The sequence below is a fragment of the Haliotis asinina genome, chromosome 8 (assembly GCF_037392515.1).
Source record: "Haliotis asinina isolate JCU_RB_2024 chromosome 8, JCU_Hal_asi_v2, whole genome shotgun sequence".
Classification (NCBI taxonomy): Eukaryota; Metazoa; Mollusca; class Gastropoda; order Lepetellida; family Haliotidae; genus Haliotis; species Haliotis asinina.
The window spans coordinates 33,614,341-33,635,392 of NC_090287.1; the positions used below are offsets into that span (position 1 = coordinate 33,614,341).

General features: G+C 40.6%; 1 protein-coding gene across 1 annotated transcript; it reads right to left on the reverse strand.

The window, feature by feature from the left end:
• Nucleotides 1-207: 207 nt before the first annotated feature.
• On the reverse strand, nt 208-20,000 carry LOC137295224 (glutamate receptor 1-like). The gene is made up of 8 exons (XM_067826543.1): nt 19,778-20,000; nt 17,901-18,115; nt 15,861-16,132; nt 15,278-15,487; nt 11,219-11,459; nt 7,877-7,993; nt 6,276-6,416; nt 208-393 (listed from the first exon to the last, which is right to left on the reverse strand). Exons 1-8 carry the CDS (start codon nt 19,998-20,000, stop codon nt 208-210), a joined length of 1,605 nt encoding a protein of 534 aa, XP_067682644.1.
• Between the last annotated feature and the right edge of the window lie 1,052 nt (nt 20,001-21,052).

The window sequence follows — 21,052 nt, forward strand, 5'->3', positions numbered from 1 at the left end:
TCACAGACTTTAAATGACATTTTATAAGGTTTAATCATATCACTTTCATTTCTTCACACAAAATTACATTACATTACGTATTGGATGATTAAGTGTGATTACATGACATAACATTCTCAGTCATATATTAAGATGAATCAACGCGAATTATGTACAAATATACAAATGTACATTTCTGAAGCCATTCAAGCTGTTTGTGTCATTTAGTCAAGTGTCCATCTTAATCAAGTGTCCATCAGCTGAGAGGAACTCCATGGGGGTCTTGAGTCCAGTTGCCAGTTGGTCCTTGAGTCTTGTTAGTCTCTGGTCAATCTCTGTATAGATTCTTTTAAAGGGTGGGGGACGGGCACCGTGTGACATCTGCACAAACTTGTTTCTCTTAGTTTTCTCCACCTTTCACAAACGCAAAAATGTTCGGGTGAGCCCTTTGCACAGTCATGTTGAGGTCGGAATGCCAACTCTCGAGATGATTGTTCGTACTCGGGCTTCGCGTCTCGGAGTGGTTCCATATTCCAGCTTGGAACATGTGTGTGAAGGTCAGGTGTCAATAAACACGGACAAAAGGAAATCCATTGTTCGCAAAGTACACGTGACATGCGCAAAATACGTAACAGACACTACCCAAATCCGTGAACGTCATGTAAAGCGCTAAACCACATATTTATGTAGGGTTATTTTTACAGCTTTTTGCAATTTTGTTATGTACAATTTCTTTCGTATATCCACTAGTATATTTCGTTCAAATGGCACCATCAATATGAATACCTATACATAACTCTCAGTTTAGACACTGCAGCCTGTGTTCAGTCAGTTAATTATGACTTTCAGTTTGAAAGAAAGTGAAAACATCTACAATGATAGCACTAAAATAGCAAACTCTGGGCACATCAGATATTTCATGTTATGCCTGTTACACAAAGTGCTGTCCAACAAGTTGGTTGTTTGCTTAAGGCCTCAATCAACAATGTTCAAGCGATGCTTCAGCTGTCTGTAAACAAAAGAATCGGGACCAAAACATCCAGTCATCAGCAGCATGAGCATCGATCTACTGGGACACAATGACATGTGTACACCAAGTGAGCAAGTCTGACCGCCCGATACTGGGTGGTTAGTCAGCTGGGACCGGGGAGCAGGTTTAATTGCTATATCGGCATTCTAGTATGTAAGTAACTAATGAAGTATAGGACTTTATGCCATTGGACAACAAGGGCAATATAGCAATAAACACGAACGTGTTATCCATACAGCAATATGCTTCGTAATACCTTTTGTTTCAGACTAAAACTGGTAAGAATTGCCACTCTCTGTTTCACTGAAACAGTTATATTTTGTCATCGAAGACGAAATATTCTGTGTGTTTTCAGTTCCAGATTAAGTTTGGCGCGGTTAAGCCAAAAGTTAATCTTGCTCGAATACAGAACAGCATGCTTATTGTCTACGTCGACATATCTTTAACTACCAAACCGATATATCAAACATATCAGTTCATCAGAAGATTAGAAAGGATGTTGAACTTACCTTGAGAAGCTGCTACACAATGAAATACATTGCTGAATATGAAACCTACAAGTAACACTTGTCTCCAAAGACCTTGGTAGCTCGACATTCGGATTCTCCTAATTCGAATTAAGGCAAACGACAGATTCATCAGTTGGAGTTCAAATGCGATGGCGTGAAATCTGCTAAAGAGAATACTCATAGAAACACATGTTTAGTCCAAGCTGTGCTTCCAGTGCCTAATTATAGTAAATGACAGGTGTGATGTTTATCATATGTAGAGCGTGTGCTTGCACAGAACTTCAAATGCGGGAGAATATCGTCATGATGCATTTGACTTATCTGACTTCAGAAATAAAATCTATTGCATGTTTAGACGGATTATTCCAAAATATTTGCATTTCTGTTCTTCGATGTTTAATCAAGGGACCATATGAAAACCTGTCAGTAATGACATTAAACGTTTGAGCTTGTCTCTCTAGCGTTCATCGTTGGTGAAACAGCATTTAATCTGGACTCTAAACTTTGGATTACATGTTCAGTTAATTGTGTTGTAAATGCAGAAGAACATCATTTGACAGGGTTTCAAGGACTACATAATATTCAATTGTATAATTGGAGAAATAGGAACAAAAATATGTGACGTTTGTTGGAAAGCACGTTTTCAGAATGCACTGGTTCGTTTTCAAATTTACAAAAAGACTAAAGCGGCATATTGACCACACATTAACATTGAAAACAGAACGGGAGATGTATTTAATTTTGATAACCTATTGCAATACACGTGCTCATCTGCCTGACATTTTGGATCTTCACCTTTACACGTCCTGCCGTATTAACACACCACGGACAACTGGACAAGCTGTCCATAACTTCACTAAAGTTTCAATTCTTGCATAACCATGGACAGTATTGGTAACTTTATAGTTAGAAGGTATGCTTGTTAAGGCGAAAACACGTGATCGATCCGAACATTGGAGCAACGTTTAAACTCCAAAATCTATTCTATAATTGTAATATTGTTTTTTTGTGATTACTTACCCTTTGCAACATACACAAAATGTACGTTGAAATTGAAAATGAATTTTTTGAAGGTACAGTTAAATCTACACTGTTAATCTCGGGAAAAACTTGCCACATGCTGTTGGAACGCCCCCTGTACAAAACGCTGGACTCGATTTAGAGCCCATCTTTTGTGGCAGTTGCTGTCGACGTCTTTAGCAGACGTCAAATTGTAAATATGTTCCGGAAGTCTTCTGAACGTACAGTCGTTATGAAATCATTACATATTGAACTACAGGTATATGTTTTTTTTCAGATCTTCTTCTTACAAGTACCTGACACAGTGTATGATAGATGTAGATGTAGATGTTCTTGTATTTGAAATCTGAAACTGGTACAGTGAAAAATCGACGGTGCTGAAACGAACGTCACGCACAGATTAACAAAAGGGTGTGCAGTCTACAGTACAAGATTGTTTGAAAGCAGTTGGAAAGGCACTTCTCCTGAGGGAAACGAATGGATGGATGGAAGGTAATATTCACGGTTTTTCGTGGTTTAAGATTGAGTGAGTGAAAGCAGCAGTAATTCAGCCGTGTCATGTCTAAAGGTAGTTGTACATTCATGATGTATACATACATTTATACACAAATGTATAAACCTGTCAACTAACACAGTAAAACCATGTTATAGAATTAACACTAGCAAAATCTCTAAAACAGGATTTCAGATTTGGAAACTACAGTATAAAAACGGACTGAGTATTGCCAACATCTGAAGGAAGATGACCATACAAGGGGTAATGGTCACTACCAGTAATGTAGCTACCAGGGCCCAAGTTTGATTTACATTATCCCTTCAGCCGTTGGTGATTGTAGTTAAAACTAGGTAGCCAAATTAAAAATCACAAAAATACTACGTTTCAAAACGTAAACTTAAATTACGTCGATTGTGCTAGGACTTTGTGCGAGAGTTATTTGGAGGAGAATATATACCTCCAATCAAACGTCCAGACTCTTTAGTGTAAATGAAACCACTCACTTCAGCCAACTGTTCTAAACTAAATTACGAGATTTTGCAAAATATTCCAAACTGTTTGAAGGTTCTGTTTACAAACGATCTCATGTACATGTGTTGTAAATCCAATTCGTAACGCCGAAAAAACTATTGCCATGAGTTCAGAAAATGACGGAAAGCAGTGAAAACTGATGAATTCTAAACAAACACGCAGCTGTTTATATGCATGATATGTGCACATGCTTTCAGCAATATCATGCATAATCCTCATGCAGTTCACCTACTGAAGGTTTGCAGTTGGTGCCCCAAGTAAGTGAAGAAATTCATCTTCGATGTAATCATATATCCACACATAACATATAGTGAGACTAAGACTTTTGATGGAAGGTGTATATAATCTGATGTGTTTGATGTGATCTTGGGTAATGGCAGGATGTTTAGTCACTTAGCAAGGCGGATGGAGTCAGAAATAACCCTAAAACTTCAAATATATCTCGGAGGAAGATATCTCGCCTGTTGGAATAAGCCATCTGGCAAATGGACTCTACTGACTTCTAGTTTACAAAGCCTCTGTCTACAAAAACAACAACATCGAATGTTACTATGACAGTCGGCGCCGTGACATATACATGACAGGCCGAATAGCTTGCATTAGGATAAAGACTTATTTACAACACTATAAGGTAAATAATGTGTCATTGCATGTATTTATGAGACTCGACACAACTCGGAAATGTATCTAATATTTTCTAATATTAGCGAGAGGTTAATTGCTACTGTGGGATTAATAAATTTGAACAGCTAACTTTCAGGTTTGCTCAGGAGAATGTGATTGACTATGTTCCCAGTTGCTATTAACAAAACATTTTGCCTGCGCATCTTACTGAATGTTAAACAGAACAAACACAGGGTTTCCAATGAGAACTGCAAATGCCATAGATTTGGTAATAAATCGATAATTTCTTGGAGAACGAACTGAGGTTAGGTTAAGAATTTTGTTATATGAAGGGAGCAGTAATGAAGGGAGATAGTGGAAGCCATAATGTTTTTGAACTTGTAACCCAAGAATATAATGCACAAATGACACTAAGCGGTTTCCGTGAAATCCGTGTCATTACTATCCTCTTTCACAGAACCCTTTCAGGATGCAAGTGAGTTTAAAATTTCGAAAGTTTGAAAATTTCAGATGCTACTGAAATCGAAATCAATTTAAGTTATATACGTATTGTAGTATGGTTAATAATGTTGTTACATGAAGGAAGCAATTATGTAAAGGTTAAATTTAAGTTAACGAAGCTATTGCGTGATAGACCCTATGATATGACGTTACGATCTGATAGTGGAGTCCGTACGGTTTTCAGCGTTATGTCGTCTATATTACTTCGTTAAATGATACACCAGTAACACTAACCGGTTTCCGTGAAATCCATGCCAATCATGTCTTCCTTCATGCAGCGGCTTCAGGATGCCAATAAAGGATACAGATCCGGCACCAAGGATGAAACCATTCCACCTCCCAATTTGACACCTTCTCACACATGCACCTTCATTTTGCGAAACGGTGATACTGAATGCTTAGGTTGATAAGCTTATGAAGATCCATAGCTGTCAAATTGTGAGGGATGTTAGTTTGCAGACGATACACCAAGTAAACATTTTTATCTTCGAACGCGAATAGGTACACATAGGCTCTCAGGTGTGAAAAAACACAATTTGTACAGGTGCGCTTGATCACTCCGAACGTGATGCTAAGATGATCGTAATAAGACTACAGACGGAGTAGTCTTCGTTTCCTCACGATGGGGTGGCATAAATCGATTTGTTAAATACTTCAAAGGAAAACACTTAAGAAGTCGATAATTGAACTTGGCCATGGATTCTAATGCATAGTTTAAGTGAATCTACGCTTTTTTTTACGGCTTTCATATCCTGTATAATGTTTCCGGAGAACATGAAAAGTGTTACCCAACCTTGTTTCTCCCACGGCAAATGGACAACGTATTTGCTGTAAGTGATATCATATGTTTTGGCTAGTGGTATGATGAATTCTATCACTGTCATCTGTTACTTCCCACCGATGTTTTGCCATAGCTATATGACAACTCTTTTAAATGTCGTGTCAATAGAAACCGAACTAAACAAAGCTGTTGTATCGAATTTGGCAGAGGATACCATCTTGACAGATCGACGATACACTAAATCGTTAGTGTATTGTAATCGATCCATAGGTCAGCTTATCTTAAACTCTAAGATACCTTTACTGGCATGACTGAAAACAAGAACGATTATCACGTAGTTTTACTACGAAATTAATTTTGTCTCAGCCTTCTGATTCATCTTAAGTCAAAAGAGTGTCCGATCAGACAAATAGGAAGTAAGAATACGTGCCAAACGTCCAAAAGTTGCCCCCTCCTCGAAACGAGTGAGACGGTGTAACACGGTGCTGCCATGGAACCTGGACGCACATATGGTTTAGCGACGAATCCCGTTATCTCCTCAGGCGACGTGATGGTAGAGACCATGAACATTTTGCTCCTGACTGCATCAGACAGGTGGACAGATTCGGGGGTGGGAGTGTTATGATGTGGGGGGTGGGGGGTGGGGGTGGGGTCTCATACACCCCCAGATCGGAACGTTTGCTTGTCCAAGGCAATCTGACGGCAATTCTCCGTCCGCACGTCCTTCACCTTGTTGACTGTCAGCTACAACTCTTTCAACAGGACACCGACAGGCCCCACACAACACGTGCCACCGTGGAGTACCTGGCCAATAAGAACATCAATACCCGTCCCTGGCCCTCCAGATCCCCGGATCTGAATCCAATTGAACACCTTTGGGATCAGATCGATAGACGGATACGTGGACGTCGTAAACCTCCACAGAATCTTCAGCTGTTCCATATGCTGCAGGAGGAATGGAGAAGGATTTCACAACAAAACATCTAGCGACTGATTCTATCTGTACCTAGAGGGTGTAGGGCAGTGGTAGCACTGGAGGTGGTCATACGCGGTACTGACCACACCACCTGGTGGACAACAGTAATGACTGATGCCTTTTGTTCCCATGAAGTATGGGCAAGATAACAATGCATTGCTCCACAATATTTCATCCATGTATCTTTGTTTTCCGCCTCCTTGAATAACACCAAATTTTTATTGCTTTTTGGGTTTCATGTTTCTTTTTGCGAAGATAGTATTAACTAAACAAATATATGATGAATGGTTGATTGGTTTCTTGGCAACACGCTATATTCCAGTTATATGGCGGTGGTCTGTATATAATCGAATCTGAACCACACTCACCAGCATGCGCATCGATCTACACAGTGGGGATACGATGACAAGTGTCAACTATGTCAGCGAGTATGACCACCCGTTCCTGTTAGTCGCCACTTACGACAAGCATTGGATGCTGAAGATCATTTCAAACCCGGGTACATATGATGGTCATTCGCTCCAATGCTCCAACACACAAATGACGAAAACACCGACGTGTACTCGACATGGCTATACTGCAAACAGTAAAGGCGCGAAACAGCATCTTTCAACGGAAGTATCTATATTTTGTTCCAATTCAGGGAATGAACGTCAGGTTGCATCTGCAATTCATTTCCTCGACCATGTGTTGCACATCTTGTAACCGGCATTTTGAAGAACCGTAACATTCTTCACTGTTATATTCTCAGAGACCTTCTTTGTAGAACACATATGGGCTAGGACGGAAAGACGCGTATGGCAGGGATCACAATCAAGCGGTAATGTTGACCCCATTTGGCCATTGTTTGGTTGACATTTAGAACAGTATTCAATGCCCCGCTGCTGTTATTCCTGACAAACTGGTGTTATCCTGGAACAAGGCAAATAGAGATTTGTACTGAGAAGGGACTTACTTTACACAGGAATGATAACGCTATTTCTGCTTAATTCCAGCGGTAATACACAGAAGCACTCGCACTTTGTTCTGGTAATAATGACAATAGCAATATATATTTATTTGGGCCTGATGATGTACACCTCTCCGTGGTGGGCGTAGATAGTGGAACATCATATTCCCTGAACCAAACGTACATCACCCAGTTAGGGCTGATCCGCCGAGGCTGGTTTTTATTGTTACAGACAGCCAAGAGGAAAGTTTAAATTCACTTTCGCAGCCCAGTCAGCCTTCCTCCGCTAGTCAAACCAACCACACTGGAGATGGGACCTGCCCCAGGGTAAGGCACAGAATCCGCCCAAGAATGTCTTGGTCAAAACATTTCATATGCACGCTACTAGAGTGTGAGAATGCGACAGGATGGCCCGAATAGTCCACGCATGGCAAGTCGCTTAAGCTGGATTGGGACAATGCCATGCCCATGTATGCTTACCTGACGGAACAAAATCTCCGAGATCACCTCCGGCGGCTTAAACATCTTATGCCAAGTGAGCCAGTTCAACCCACAACTAGTGCCCGTCAGGAACCTTTGCATGAGCAGGATGCTCAACTGGCAGGAGATCCAAAACTTCTTATGGACGTCCGCTTGAACCTCTTTCCTCTTCCCAAAACAAACTCCTTCGGCGTAGAGCCAACTGGCTCCGAAATTTTGGATCCTCACTCTTCATCTTCCTCAATTGCTGACCTTTTAGAAACCCCTGTGTATATTTTGTTTCACTCTATTTATGTTGAAATATCTGCCATACCTTTTGAAAAACGGAGGCCAATCAAACAAACCAGTCAATCTTTTCCCAAAAATAAAATTCTTTTAATAAATGACTTCATTTCTATGAAACTTTCATTACATGAAGTAAATTCTTGTGTTTATGCTGCCGCTGGAGCCTTGCGGGAACTTCACACGGTTTCCAAAGAAAAGTCTTCTAACACTAAGAACAGTAAAGCAAAGAAAAACCGGTCTCAAGTAAAAGTAACAAAAAATAGAAAACATATTTCCTGGATAGAGCTGTGCCCAAAATTAAGATCATCAGGGAATCCAATATCTAAACGACAAAAGGCAGTTTGGAGAAAATTAAAATTACATTATAAGACAACAAAAGAAAAGGTACTTCTACAAATTGTCGTTTCCTTAAGGCAAAAAAGACAATTTGGACTGAAAGAAAGAAAACATGGTAAAAAGCGAAACACATTAATCAAACAATATAAACTATTTAGAAACAAAGAAAATCAATTTTATAGGCAACTCAAGACAAGTGGTGTTTATGAGCATGATAAACGGCCTCCCATGGCTGCCAATGAAAGGTTCTGGAAACAGTTGTGGTCTATACCCGGCGACTGTAACCTGGAAGCACCATGGGTCAGTGGTTATGACCATGCAATGCATGAGAAATTAACCAGGTCGTTTGTCTCTTACATCTCACCAGATTGCCTGAAGACTGTTATAAAGAAGTCCAAATCTAATACAGCTCCAGGGCCTGATGGCTTTCGAGACCGGTATTGGAAACTGTTTCCCTGTGTCCAAGCACCACTTCTTCACTGTTTCAATGCTCTTGTGGACACAGGTGATGTTCCTCCATGGTTCTGCAAAGGTCGCACAATACTACTCCCCAAAAGGGGACTTGACTGATCCCAAAACCTTTCGCCGTATCACATGTCTAAATACTCAATACAAATTATTCACAGGGTGTTTGACGAACCTCGTGTCATCTTACTGCTCTTCCAATGACATAATTTACAGAGAGCAGAAGGGGACGAGAAAGGGATGTTGGGGTGCAAGGATCAACTTCATGTACAGAAAATGATTTTGGAAGAGGCTAAAACGTATCACCACAACCTCTCCGTGTGCTGGATTGACTACAAAAAGGCATACGACTCTGTCCCACACGAATGGACTCTGAAGCCTCTTCAGTGTATTGACCTCCCTGACCGACTACTTGATTTACTCAAGTCTTTAATGAGTTGCTGGTGGACTCAACTTGAGATGTACTTGCAAGGGTAGGTGCAGACTTCGGAATCTATTCCAATTAGAAGGGGAATTTTCCAAGGGTACTCCTTTAGTCCTTTGTTTTTTTTTGTCTATCTCTAAATCGTTTGAGTTTTCTGTTCAATAAGGAGGCGGGCTACCCTCCCGGACCTCCACGGCACGGATCCCCAACACCTCTTACTCATCTCCTCTACATGGATGACATCGAGCTCCTTGCCAAAGGAGATACCAATTTGAAAGAACAGGTTCTTCTTGTCGAGTCTTTTTCTAATGATACTGGCATGACATTTGGCATGACGACAAATGTAATACTCTTCATTTGAAACGTGGCAAGGTAACTAATGATGGGTCGGTCAAGTTACAAGGGGAGGAGTTATTGAGCATCTTGTGGAAGATCAGGCATACACCTATCTTGGAATGCAAGCTCTCAGATTCAAGATAAACTTCGGGCCGAGTATAAATCTCGTTTAAAGAAAATCTGGAGCTCAGAGCTAAATGCTCGAAACAAGGTCAAAGCCACCAATACTTGTGCTGTGCCAGTCCTTTCCTATTCCTCTGGAGTAGTGGACTGGACAAAACAAGACATCCGCCTGACCAGACGGGTCATGTCTGATATTATAGCTAAAATGGACAGAATTATCATGAAAACGACCGCTCGTTATCAGAAATGAGCCGTCCACTGTAACTTGATAACGCCCGCAAAATGCTTGACGACGGGCCACTATCAAGCCCGTTGTTAGGTGACGTCATAAGTAGCTCAGCTGTTGAAGTTCAATCACCTACGGCTCGAATGAACTTGGGTTCATTATTGACCATATATCTGGCTCACATTCGTCACATGTGCCTGTGCCATTATGCACTTTCCTGCTTGTGCCATCCATAACGATTGTGCCATAAATGACAACATACAGCAATGAAAATATCGACTTGAAGTCTAACGTTGTTGATCACTGAAAACAATGGCGGCTGGTAGTATGAGCAAAGGTCAAGGTCGAATGTCGTCACTTTCAATAGTGACGTCATCTCTGTTGTTCTATGACGTGACTATATTTGTAAATTGTGTGTCAGTGACCTCCGTCTTTTTGTTGTCGGCAGTAAATGCTTCTAAACCGATGCCGCTGTTTTTATTATTCTTTTATCAAAAATTCTATTCATTTTAGCTATAATAACGGTAACGCTATTTTTCAGGGCATTATCATTTGCAGAAGCCCTCGGTCTTTTCAACTGCCCTCCTTCGTCGGGCAGTTAATGAAAGACCTCGGGCTTCTGCAAATGATAATGCCCTGAAAAATAGCGTTACCCTTATAACAGAGCACACCACCCTCGTTCCTCTCTTAATCGTTTATATATGACAATCAGTTCTGGAGGTCGGGGTTTGATTAATGTGGAGACTCTTCATTATAGAATTTTATTGTGTACTTTTGCACATATTCATTTATCGGATGATCCTCTGGTGATACAAGTGAAGACTCATTATGAAAACAAGGAATTTCACAGCTATTTTAAGCGTGCCAGTGTTGTTGGACACAATCTGAAGTTGATTTTGTTGCAGCGATGGCAGTAAACGAGGTGAAGTCTTTCACCAAGTCTGCCCAGAGTCGGTCCTATGTGGAGAAGCTGTCTGAAAAGCCATTGCATCATGTGTACATGCAGTGTGTGGAACCGAGCAACATTCCAGAAGACTCTTTCGCCTGGATGAAGTCGCCTGGTCTCAAATGTGAAACTGAGGGTTTCCTTTTTGCTGCTCAGGACCAGTCACTTCCTACTCGCAATCGCCAGAATGTGATTCCTAACCAAAATGTTAACACGCAATGTCGACTGTGTAGTGAATTCACAGTGACTGTCCAACACCTTGTCGGTGGATGCCATTCCTTGGCACAAACTGCTTGCTGCTTCTACTGTCGTCTCCGCCATGTCTGTGGCTTTGACCCTGAGGTTCCTCCATGGTACGACCCTGAACATGTCCAGGGCGTCCTGGAAAAGGATGCTTTTAAACTTTTCTGGAATAGGCCAATATACGGCCTGAGACGAATTCCTGCCAACAAACATGATCTTGTCCTTTTTGATAAAGCCAGTGAAATTAATTATATCATTGAATTTTCTGTCCCTTTTGACAGCAACATGATCGGCAAGATTCAGGAAAAGCATGATAAATATGCGGACCTCGCCTTTGAAATGTCTCGCTTGCATCCCAAGTACTCTCTTGTCAGGCTCCCCATTGTTCTTGGTTTGGTACCTCCTGATCTCTTGGCGCAGATCAGGAGAGTGACTGGGTTCTCCACCGGGAGCATAGCCCTTCTGACAATCTGGGTAATGCAGAAGGCTGCAGTGTTTGGGAGCCTTCATTTTCTCCTGAAAGGTCGTGTGGGTTCGACTAGGCAGTGCTTCCTGGGAGAAGTCCCAGTCGCTGTCTGGGCTGCGTGTAGAAGGGCGAGGGCCCTGAGCTGATGATATAGCCTTACCGGCCTGGCTGTGCCAGTATCACCCAAACCCTCTCGCTGCATATCTACGAGGGGATGTCAATAAGTTTTGAGCCTTGAGCATTCTTCATACTCAGGTGTCACAGCCTATGGTACGACATTGAACCTTGGGGTGTAGCTGATGTGATATATAAGTTTTGGTATCCTACTCTCAGACGTTATTGAACAGCTCACATTGACAGAAAGAGACCCCCTCGCGGCAGTGAAAATGAATAAAATTGAGTATAGAGCAGTAATTAAGTTTTTAGTTCTTGAAGGAAACTCGGCGAAGAACATTGAAGAAAGGCTTTCGGCAGTTTATGGGGGGTCTTCCCCTTCATCTGCTACCATCAAACGATGGGTCAATGAATTTAAGCAAGGTAGAGAGAGTCTTGAAGATGACCCCCGTCCAGGTCATCCAACAACAAGCGGTAGTCAGAAAAACATTGACAGAGTGCATGGACTTGCGCTGGGATATCGTCGAATCACACTCCACGAATTAGAGGAGACCACAGGCATTTCACTCGGATCCATCGAGACAATTCTTCATGAACATCTCGTCATGTCTAAGGTGTGCGCAAGATGGGTGCCAAGAATGCTCACAGATGAAATGAAGCAAACAAGGGTCACCATAAGCAACTCCATGCTAACCAGATACAACAAGAATCCAGAAGATTTTCACTTTAGGCTAGTGACCTGTGATGACACCTGGATCCACCACTATGATCCTGAGAGCAAACAAGAATCCATGGAATGGAAACATGTCACTTCTCCCAGGACCCAAAAGTTCAAAGCCTCCAGATCAGTGCAGAAGGTAATGGCGACAGTCTTCTGGGATAGCAAAGGCGTCATCCACATAGATTACTTACCAAAAGGAAGAACAATGAATGGGGAATATCACGGTAACTTGTTGAGGCAAGTGCGTCAGTCAATCAAGGAGAAGCGCCGGGGCAAGATCAGACGTGGTATTCTTCTACATCAAGACGATGCTCCAGTACACACCTCTCGCGTTGCAGCCGCTGCTGTCCAGGAATGCGGGTACGAAATCTTGCCGCATCCCCACTACTCTCCAGACCTGGCACCAAGTGATTACCATCTGTTCTCAGATCTCAAGAAACAGTTGGGTGGTCGTAGATTTCAGGATGATAATGAGGTTATTGCTGCTACTAAGGCTTGGTTTGAGGACCAAAATGGCGCTTTCTACAGAGATGGCATCAGCGACTGGCAGAAAAGATGGAACAAGTGTCTTGACTCACAAGGGGACTATGTTGAAAAATAAATGTGGTTCATACCAATATTTTGTGTTTTTCTATGCAAGGCTCAAAACTTATTGACATTCCCTCGTATCTTAATCTGTAAAATATATTTGTGTGTGGAACAGAATCGTAACCCAACTGACTCCTTCGCTTGCATGAATGCGAAATTAGGGGCTTTTTTTGGCTTCCCAGGACCAGTCAGTTCCTACTCGCAGTCGCCTAAATGTGAATCTTAAACCAAATATCATTATGATATGTTGACTTTGCAATGAATTTAAAAACACCGCCCAACATCTTGTCAGTGGATGCCCTTACTTGGCACAAACAGCTTAATTAATTGGTCTGGTCTCAAATGTGAAACTGAGGGCTTCCTTTTTAGCTGCTCAGGACTAGTCACTTCCCACTCGCAATCGCCAGAATGTGATTCTTAACCAAAATGTTAACACGAAATGTCGACTGTGTAGTGAATTCACAGTGACTGTCCAACACCTTGTCGGTGGATGCCATTCCTTGGCACAAACAGCATATCTTAAAAGACATGATGACATGGCTCGCTGCTTCTACTATCGTCTTCGCCATCCCTGTGGTGTTGACTCAGAGGTCAATCCATGGTAAGAGACTGAACATGACTAGAGCGTCATAAAAAAATATGCTTTTAAACGTCTTTTGAATAGGCCCATATGCAGTCTCAGAAGAATTCCAGCTAATAAATCTAATCTTGACCTTTTGATAGAGACGACGAATGTATTTACGTTATCGAATTTTCGGCCCCTTGTGAAAGGAACTTTATTGTCAAAGCTTCAGGAAAGAACCCGGTTTGATTATATGAAACTTTGAAGAAATACATGAAGGTTCTATACTCGAATTCTGTCAACATCAGTTGCTACAGACATAACGAAATTCCTGGATTTCATCGTCTTCTTATTTTTAATTGAATTGTCTGAATTCTAAACCAGATCTTCACTTGAACATATGGTGGTAATGTTTTGAAATGTATTTATTGTGTAAAGGAATTGTTGTTAATTAATTTTATTCTTGATTTAGAATTAAAAAAATCCAGGACAGTTTTAAGCTCATCAAAAGCATTTCAAAAATAAAGTAAATAGTACATTGAATGCAAGAATTAAGACCAATAACATGTGTTTCACTTGTCTTTCTGTATACACAAAAACGCAGATCGATAGACACAATAATAAGCTGGAATGTTGATTGAGGGAAAACAGTATTTACTCTTTAAACAATCATATTAAACACCAGTATTTGTACTGAGGTCTATGTCTACATTTCTCTTGAAGAATCAAATCATTAATGGTTATCTACAATGTTAATAAAGCAATATGTAAAGTAAGTATTTTGTAACATGGCTTGTATTCATTTCTTTCATAAACTGCATCCATAGCTCCAATTTATGACATTTTATATAATAAATGTAAAAAGTATATATTTGATGATTTCCGTTGCATAATTAAGTAACAGAAAATACTAAGTAGCTATTATGTAAGAATGTTTGTTTGATAAATCCAAGCAACTATTGGTATACATGAACTTTTATTGTGTGGTTGGTTGCTTGTTTAACTCCAAACTGAGCAATATTCCAGCTATATGACGACGGTCTGTTAATATTCGAATATGCATCAAACAATCCACTGATCAACAGTAGGAATATGCATCTGGGATACGATGACAAGTGTTTACCACATCAGCGAGCTTGACTACCCGATCCCTTTAGTCGTCTTTTACGACAAGCATGGGTTGCTGAAGACTGATTTTAACACGGATCTTCACGAGTCTTAGTATCATATTTCATCCAGCAGAAGTCCAGTACTAAGGCCTACGATTGTCTAAGATATTCGTTTCGACTTCAATCCAATATTTGCTAACACAAGTTCGTTGGATTTAGCCTGTACAAGTTTTTGGAACCACGCATGCTCATTGTGTGTGTATCTCGCCATGTGGTTAGGCAACACTGTTGGGAGGATCTCACTACCATGGCTTGTTACTCCACGCCAGCGCAATACAAAACAGATGGAATCTGGCTTCATTCAATGATGTCCTCTGTGTTCATTACCCACTTCAAGGACCAACAGACAGGTGCTCTTTACTCTTATCCGGCCAAAAACAATGCCATGTACGTTCACGTGTTGTGTACCTGGTGTCGACACAGCTCCAGAATCAACATCACACACGACAACCCAATCCCCCCACAAACAACTAGAAATCCACCTAACACATCCTGAAGAGTTATGGTCTTCACAGTTCGGTCGATGCCGCAGGAGCTGTCGCTGTCATTGGCGACCCGCTGCTTCCACCACAGGTCCATAATACCACTCTCCTTTAGTTGACGCATACTGAAACGTATATACAGTGTACCTTGTTAAATGTGTTAAATGCGTACATGTCCATTACTACTAAGAACGAAAACTATCAAGTTCTTGTCAGCAATTATTACGTTTTGTTCGTTGTTTAACGTCGCACTCATTAATAGTGCAGCTTTATGGCAGCGCTCTGAAAATAATCGAGTCTATGTTAGACTATCCAGTTATCAACCACATAAACATCGATTACGCATTGCTGAAGACAGGTTGCTGAAGGCCAATTCTAACCCTTCGCGGGTTGAATTATGACGAACATTGACATTTATGAAAAAACAAAAAAACAAAAACAAACAAACAAACAACAACAAAAAAAGAAAGAAAAGAAAACAGACTGATTTGTACGTACACTTTTTCGATGTCTGATTTGAGAGGATAACCTTTCGGTGTTGCAAAAGCTAGCAGTTCATTCGCCCACGACACGGGTTCCCCAACAAGTGCCAGATGACAATCTCTAGCCATGCGTTGCTCCGCAAAGGACCGATATGCGATGTACGCATGTGTTCCCTGTTTGACCCTTGCCATATGCTTTTCTTGATCATTGAGAAATATTCCAGTATCGTGCGCGCTTAATGTCTTCATTTTGTCGTAAAGTCGACGAATATCAGGCCTTTGCGATGTCTGTTAACATATAAGAATCACGTAGTTATTAATTTGTAATTATAATTAGTTTCGAATAACATCAGCATGCATGGGACACCTATATGAAAAAGTATGAGTTGAGACGGAAAGGGTAGACAAAGATGAAATTTACGTCCTTGACAGATTGCATGATAACTTTCCATGCTGAGGGCTGCGTTTGAGCCATGTATACTCTTCAAAAAGTAGAGGATCTGTTTTTATTTATTTACGATTAAAAATATTTTGAAGATTTATCGGAGTCAATCAATGTTGACATGATATTATTGACTGTTTTGAGAGGGCATAACCATTTGCACTTCCTTACAACCATAATTATTTGGAATGTAGTCGCTTTTGAAAGATGATTGGTGTATGGCATGTAATTTGCATGTATACGATTTTCATTTTAAAACAAACGACTAGAAACAAACACTAACAAATGTGTGATGCAAGATGAGTGTCAGAATTAATGCTGTAAGTGATTTCTCGGCCTTCTTGAAAGAACGTCAAAATCAAGAATGGGACCCCATTCACGTGTATGGGGCTACGGCGTTGTGCACGCATATATACACATACGTGTGTATGTGTTTTGGGATCTTAATAGAGGGAATGATGGCGCGTTCATAAGATGTCTGTCCTTGAAACGTTTGTTAACGTTTACACGTCCTGTCCAAACTGAAAGTATACTATCCTTTTCCTTTTTTGAACAGTATATTTCTGAATATTTCAGTGTGACTGTTCATGAAATTTGACTTCAGTGCAGTCACCCAGTACCCATGGAGCGGTTTCAAACCAGCGTTCGAAATTAAAGAAGATCCTTTGGCCCGATGCCGACTGAAAACCATTCGGACCTACGGCTTTCGTTTTCTGCAGTTCATGATCCACAACTTTTTATGTTCTGGGTCCTTAGGGCAGATTGTCAGGGTTAAGGGCAAACGCTGGTTCAAACTCATTGTACCTAGGTATCGAGTCGAACGACATGGAAGCCTCCGACATGAGTCAAGTTCTCTAACATCATCAAGCATGATCGACCACACATCAAGGAACGCAGAGAGTATTTGTCAAGAGAACCGACTACTCTCATGAATAGATGAACCAGCACGCATGTCATCAGCCACGGCGCTGCCCTAGCATACGGGTAATGGCCTCAAGTTTCATGGCAACTGATCATTATCTGTCCGGATCCCATGAGCAAATTTTCGTCGTCACATCTCTCATCTCTTAACTAGGGATTACATACATGGTAGGTCGTTGTAATCGTATCCTAATGGTGTTCATTGAGTACATTTTCTAGTCCACAATCGATTAATTACACGTAGTAATGAAACTTACTGAGTGCAGCGACAAACACCAACGATGTAACATAATGAAGTCAAAGTGAAAAAAGTATTGTTCAAGCAAAAACAGAACACTTTGTAAATACAATCGTCAAACCACTTTCCGTGGCCATTAGACATATCTGCTAAAAGTAAATTCGATTGGGTAAATCCAGCTACACGATGCTTTTGAAACATGATGTAAAAGACATGTGGAGGATCTTTCCACATTTGACATTTGACAAGTCCCCCAAAATGATGTCAGATGCGATCTCCTATTTTCAAATGTACCAATGTACTAAATGTTTCTGCGTTGTTTTTTTTGGTGGAAAATTGGCCTGTCTTTGCATTCGTTTTTTGACAAGTTCCACAACATGCCATTTATGTACTTTCAATGATCTCTTTGCAATCCATCGGAAAATCTTTATCCGAAGAATATGTCATGCAGTTACCTTCATAATGTGAGTGCTTATACCGATGTTGTACATGCCTACAGTGTAGTCACTGTCGACGAGGTCACTGATGCTTGATAACTTTATCATCCCCGTCCCCGCTGTTAAAACAGCCATCAGATTAGCGCTATAAACTGACGAGACCACAATAACCAGAAGCCAGGAAGAAGACAGAAGAATCTTTCCGGCATATGTACGTGGCTCCGTTTGAAACCCTGTTACAACAGACAAAAGTAAAGGTGTCACTCTCATGGTTCGGTGGTGCATTGACTATTTCCAGTGAGAATTTGATTTCACATTGGCGTCTTACGACCTCATGCCTTTCAAGAGTCTTGAATGTGGGAAGTTTTGAATAGCAAGAACTTCATGTCATCAAGAAAAACCTCAAAGACATGTTTACTATGTGTAATAAAACCGTATCTCAATAGGGAGTCAGCAAAACCGGTGTAATATATGGATAGCGCCATACAAACTCCCCACAGTAGCACATGTGATTGTTCCAGGCACCAACTGAGATGCGTACTTCTGCGTATGACTGAATTAGAAGAATCATTTTGGCATTTTCGTGGCCCCCACTATTTGGCTGATGAGTTAGAATGAAGTCACAAAGTTGGATATCGCACCTGACAAAATACAACAAACCTGGACGTACCTTAATGAATGGTACATCTTACTATGTATATGATAATGCTTTCAGACAAAAGATTCCTTATAACTGGTATATGTATGATAGTTATGCTTCAGATCACTTTGCGGCTCCGGAAGTGCTGTGCAGAAACGCCACAATTTTACTTAGTTTCAGAGTATATGTCGAAAGTGAAGTTATACAGCCCACATTCTGTGTTTTTGCATACATGCGACTAGGGCAGATAGTGTATTATATGTTGTGGACACTATGCCTTTGATCTTGGTCAATCAGGCCATGTCATGACATCTCCTGTCGCTCAGTCAAGCATGACCAAAAAGGCTCAAGAACTCACATCTGATTATTTTGCTCTGGAACAAATGCAATGAAGGAACAAACGCACATGGCGTTTTCGACAATATGGCATCCTGGTAAATGGTTATGTTTACACTTGATTATCATTCTGGACTCCTCGGCGAGTATACAACCCAAGCTAACTTGAGGCGTAAAAAGAGTAACTGCCATGGGATCAATAGATCTCATCATCCTAGAAGGTTATCCTATTCTGATAGGAGAAGAAAGGCACATTACTGACAATGGAACTTGTGGCGATGCCACATGCACTACACGTATTTCAGGACAACTCTAGAGCAGGTCTCTCGTCATCTTACCAGGTACCCAGGAAGAGAGGCCCCTTATTAACAAAGAAAACGCCAGATGCACTACATCTGCTTCATAATACAAACTCTGAAGCACATCTCTATACGTTGCTCTACAACTGCAGACAGTGTGCACTGGAAATTACACACAGTGTGCACCGGAAAAGATACTGGAATGTTTTGTATATACGCTCAATCGACAACAACACATTAAGCCCTGAATTCGAAACTTATAAAACATTCTTAAAAAGCAATCATCATATAATTGACATTGCATGTACTTCCAATGCGCTTTACCTGAACCTTCCACAAATTGATTAACAAATATTGCACATCAAAGAAGACAAATATTTGACGTGTGATAGTTAACGGAAATTCGATAATGTTGTACAGTCTATATCTGTGATGTGCTGGTTGTCTGCATTGTTCTTTATCGACAGGTTATATAATTTGCCTTCATGTTTTATGGAAGTATAACAATTTATATGGCTCAATCCTACCTATGTGACTACGAAACTCAAAATTGAAAGAGTCTATTGAGCACCATGGAAACCATGTCAATAGAAAACCTTGCGGAATATATATTTACATACCTTGTCTGAATACGGAGCCAATAAACTGCCAGCAAATAATTGGTAATTGCCGAATGAAGACTTTTGATGTCCCATCACATTTTGCTGTGAAGATACTGTTGTGATTTTCAACTAAAATAAATACAATGAATAACCCTCCAATAGCGGCTGCAAATGTGACGTAGACTACAACTTGTAGAGGCTTGGCTACTAAGTAGAAAGATCTTGTTGTGTCAGTCTTCATCCTGTATACTATATCCGATCCGTCGGCTTTAATCGCAGGAAGGATATATGCTATTTCCTGTGATCTTCCATAGTGAATAGTTAGATCGGCAGCTACAATATCTACCTCCTGAAACATCAAGATGTACACTTTGAGCTCAGTTTGCTGGAGTAACTCTATGTGTTTTGTGACATATTGACATAATTTAATCTCGTTATGTTTATGGTTTGTTTGTTGTTTAACGCTCGGCGATAATCCAGCTATATGACTGTTGTCTGTAAATCATCACGAATGGATCAGATAATGCAGTGATCGTTATTCCAGTGTTATCGTATTGACATTGGAAGTGTCTTAGCCATTTAATGGAACCAGTACCATTTACAACATCATCAGATTGTTTGTAAACAATGTTTTTTTGGCACATGTTGTAGATAGTAAATAATATTGTTACACTCCTGATTCTAAATTGCAAATTGATAACAACATTGCTTCATGTTAAAATGATGTATATTTAATACTGTTTAAAAATACTGTTTACACATGAAATGATGTATCGTAAAATGAAATCGTAACGTTGAAAAGATTATTGTCTAGAGATCAATGAAGATGAATGACAAAGCGTTAAAACAAAACGCAGCTGTTCACATGCACGATATTTGCACGTGCTCTTCAGGAATGTAATGCGTGATCCAGGTTTAACTGATCTGGATAAGGTTTACAGCTGCCCCACCTCCCAAGTGAGTGGTGTGATTGAGTCTACACTTATGGTGAGAAGCATATATATAACCTTGGAAGACGCGAATTTCAACTCACTTACTCACTCACTCTTTACCACTATTTCAATGTAGTATCCTTCCTTAGATATCAAACATTTTACTGGGCTCCGTTCTCTTTGCTTGAGAAAGACTTACCCTTCTGCTTAGCTGGGCCACCATACCATTCCACGAGCCGTTTACCAATAAGCCCCAATTGCGATCAATCGGTTCGACGACATCATAACTGCATGGCATAAAATATATAACAAAATCATACCAATCTTTAAGATTTCCCGGATGCCGTAAATGGATCAAAAT

Excerpts from the sequence above, each read along its gene's own strand:
- LOC137295224 (XM_067826543.1), bottom strand. The coding sequence starts at position 20,000 with ATGAAGACTGACACAACAAGATCTTTCTACTTAGTAGCCAAGCCTCTA. Across the intron at positions 15,488-15,860 it reads AAATCAGACATCGAAAAAGT|TATGCGTCAACTAAAGGAGA; the intron begins GTACGTACAAAT and ends TATACGTTTCAG. Across the intron at positions 6,417-7,876 it reads CGGAGATTTTGTTCCGTCAG|CATATGGAACAGCTGAAGAT; the intron begins GTAAGCATACAT and ends TTCCTCCTGCAG.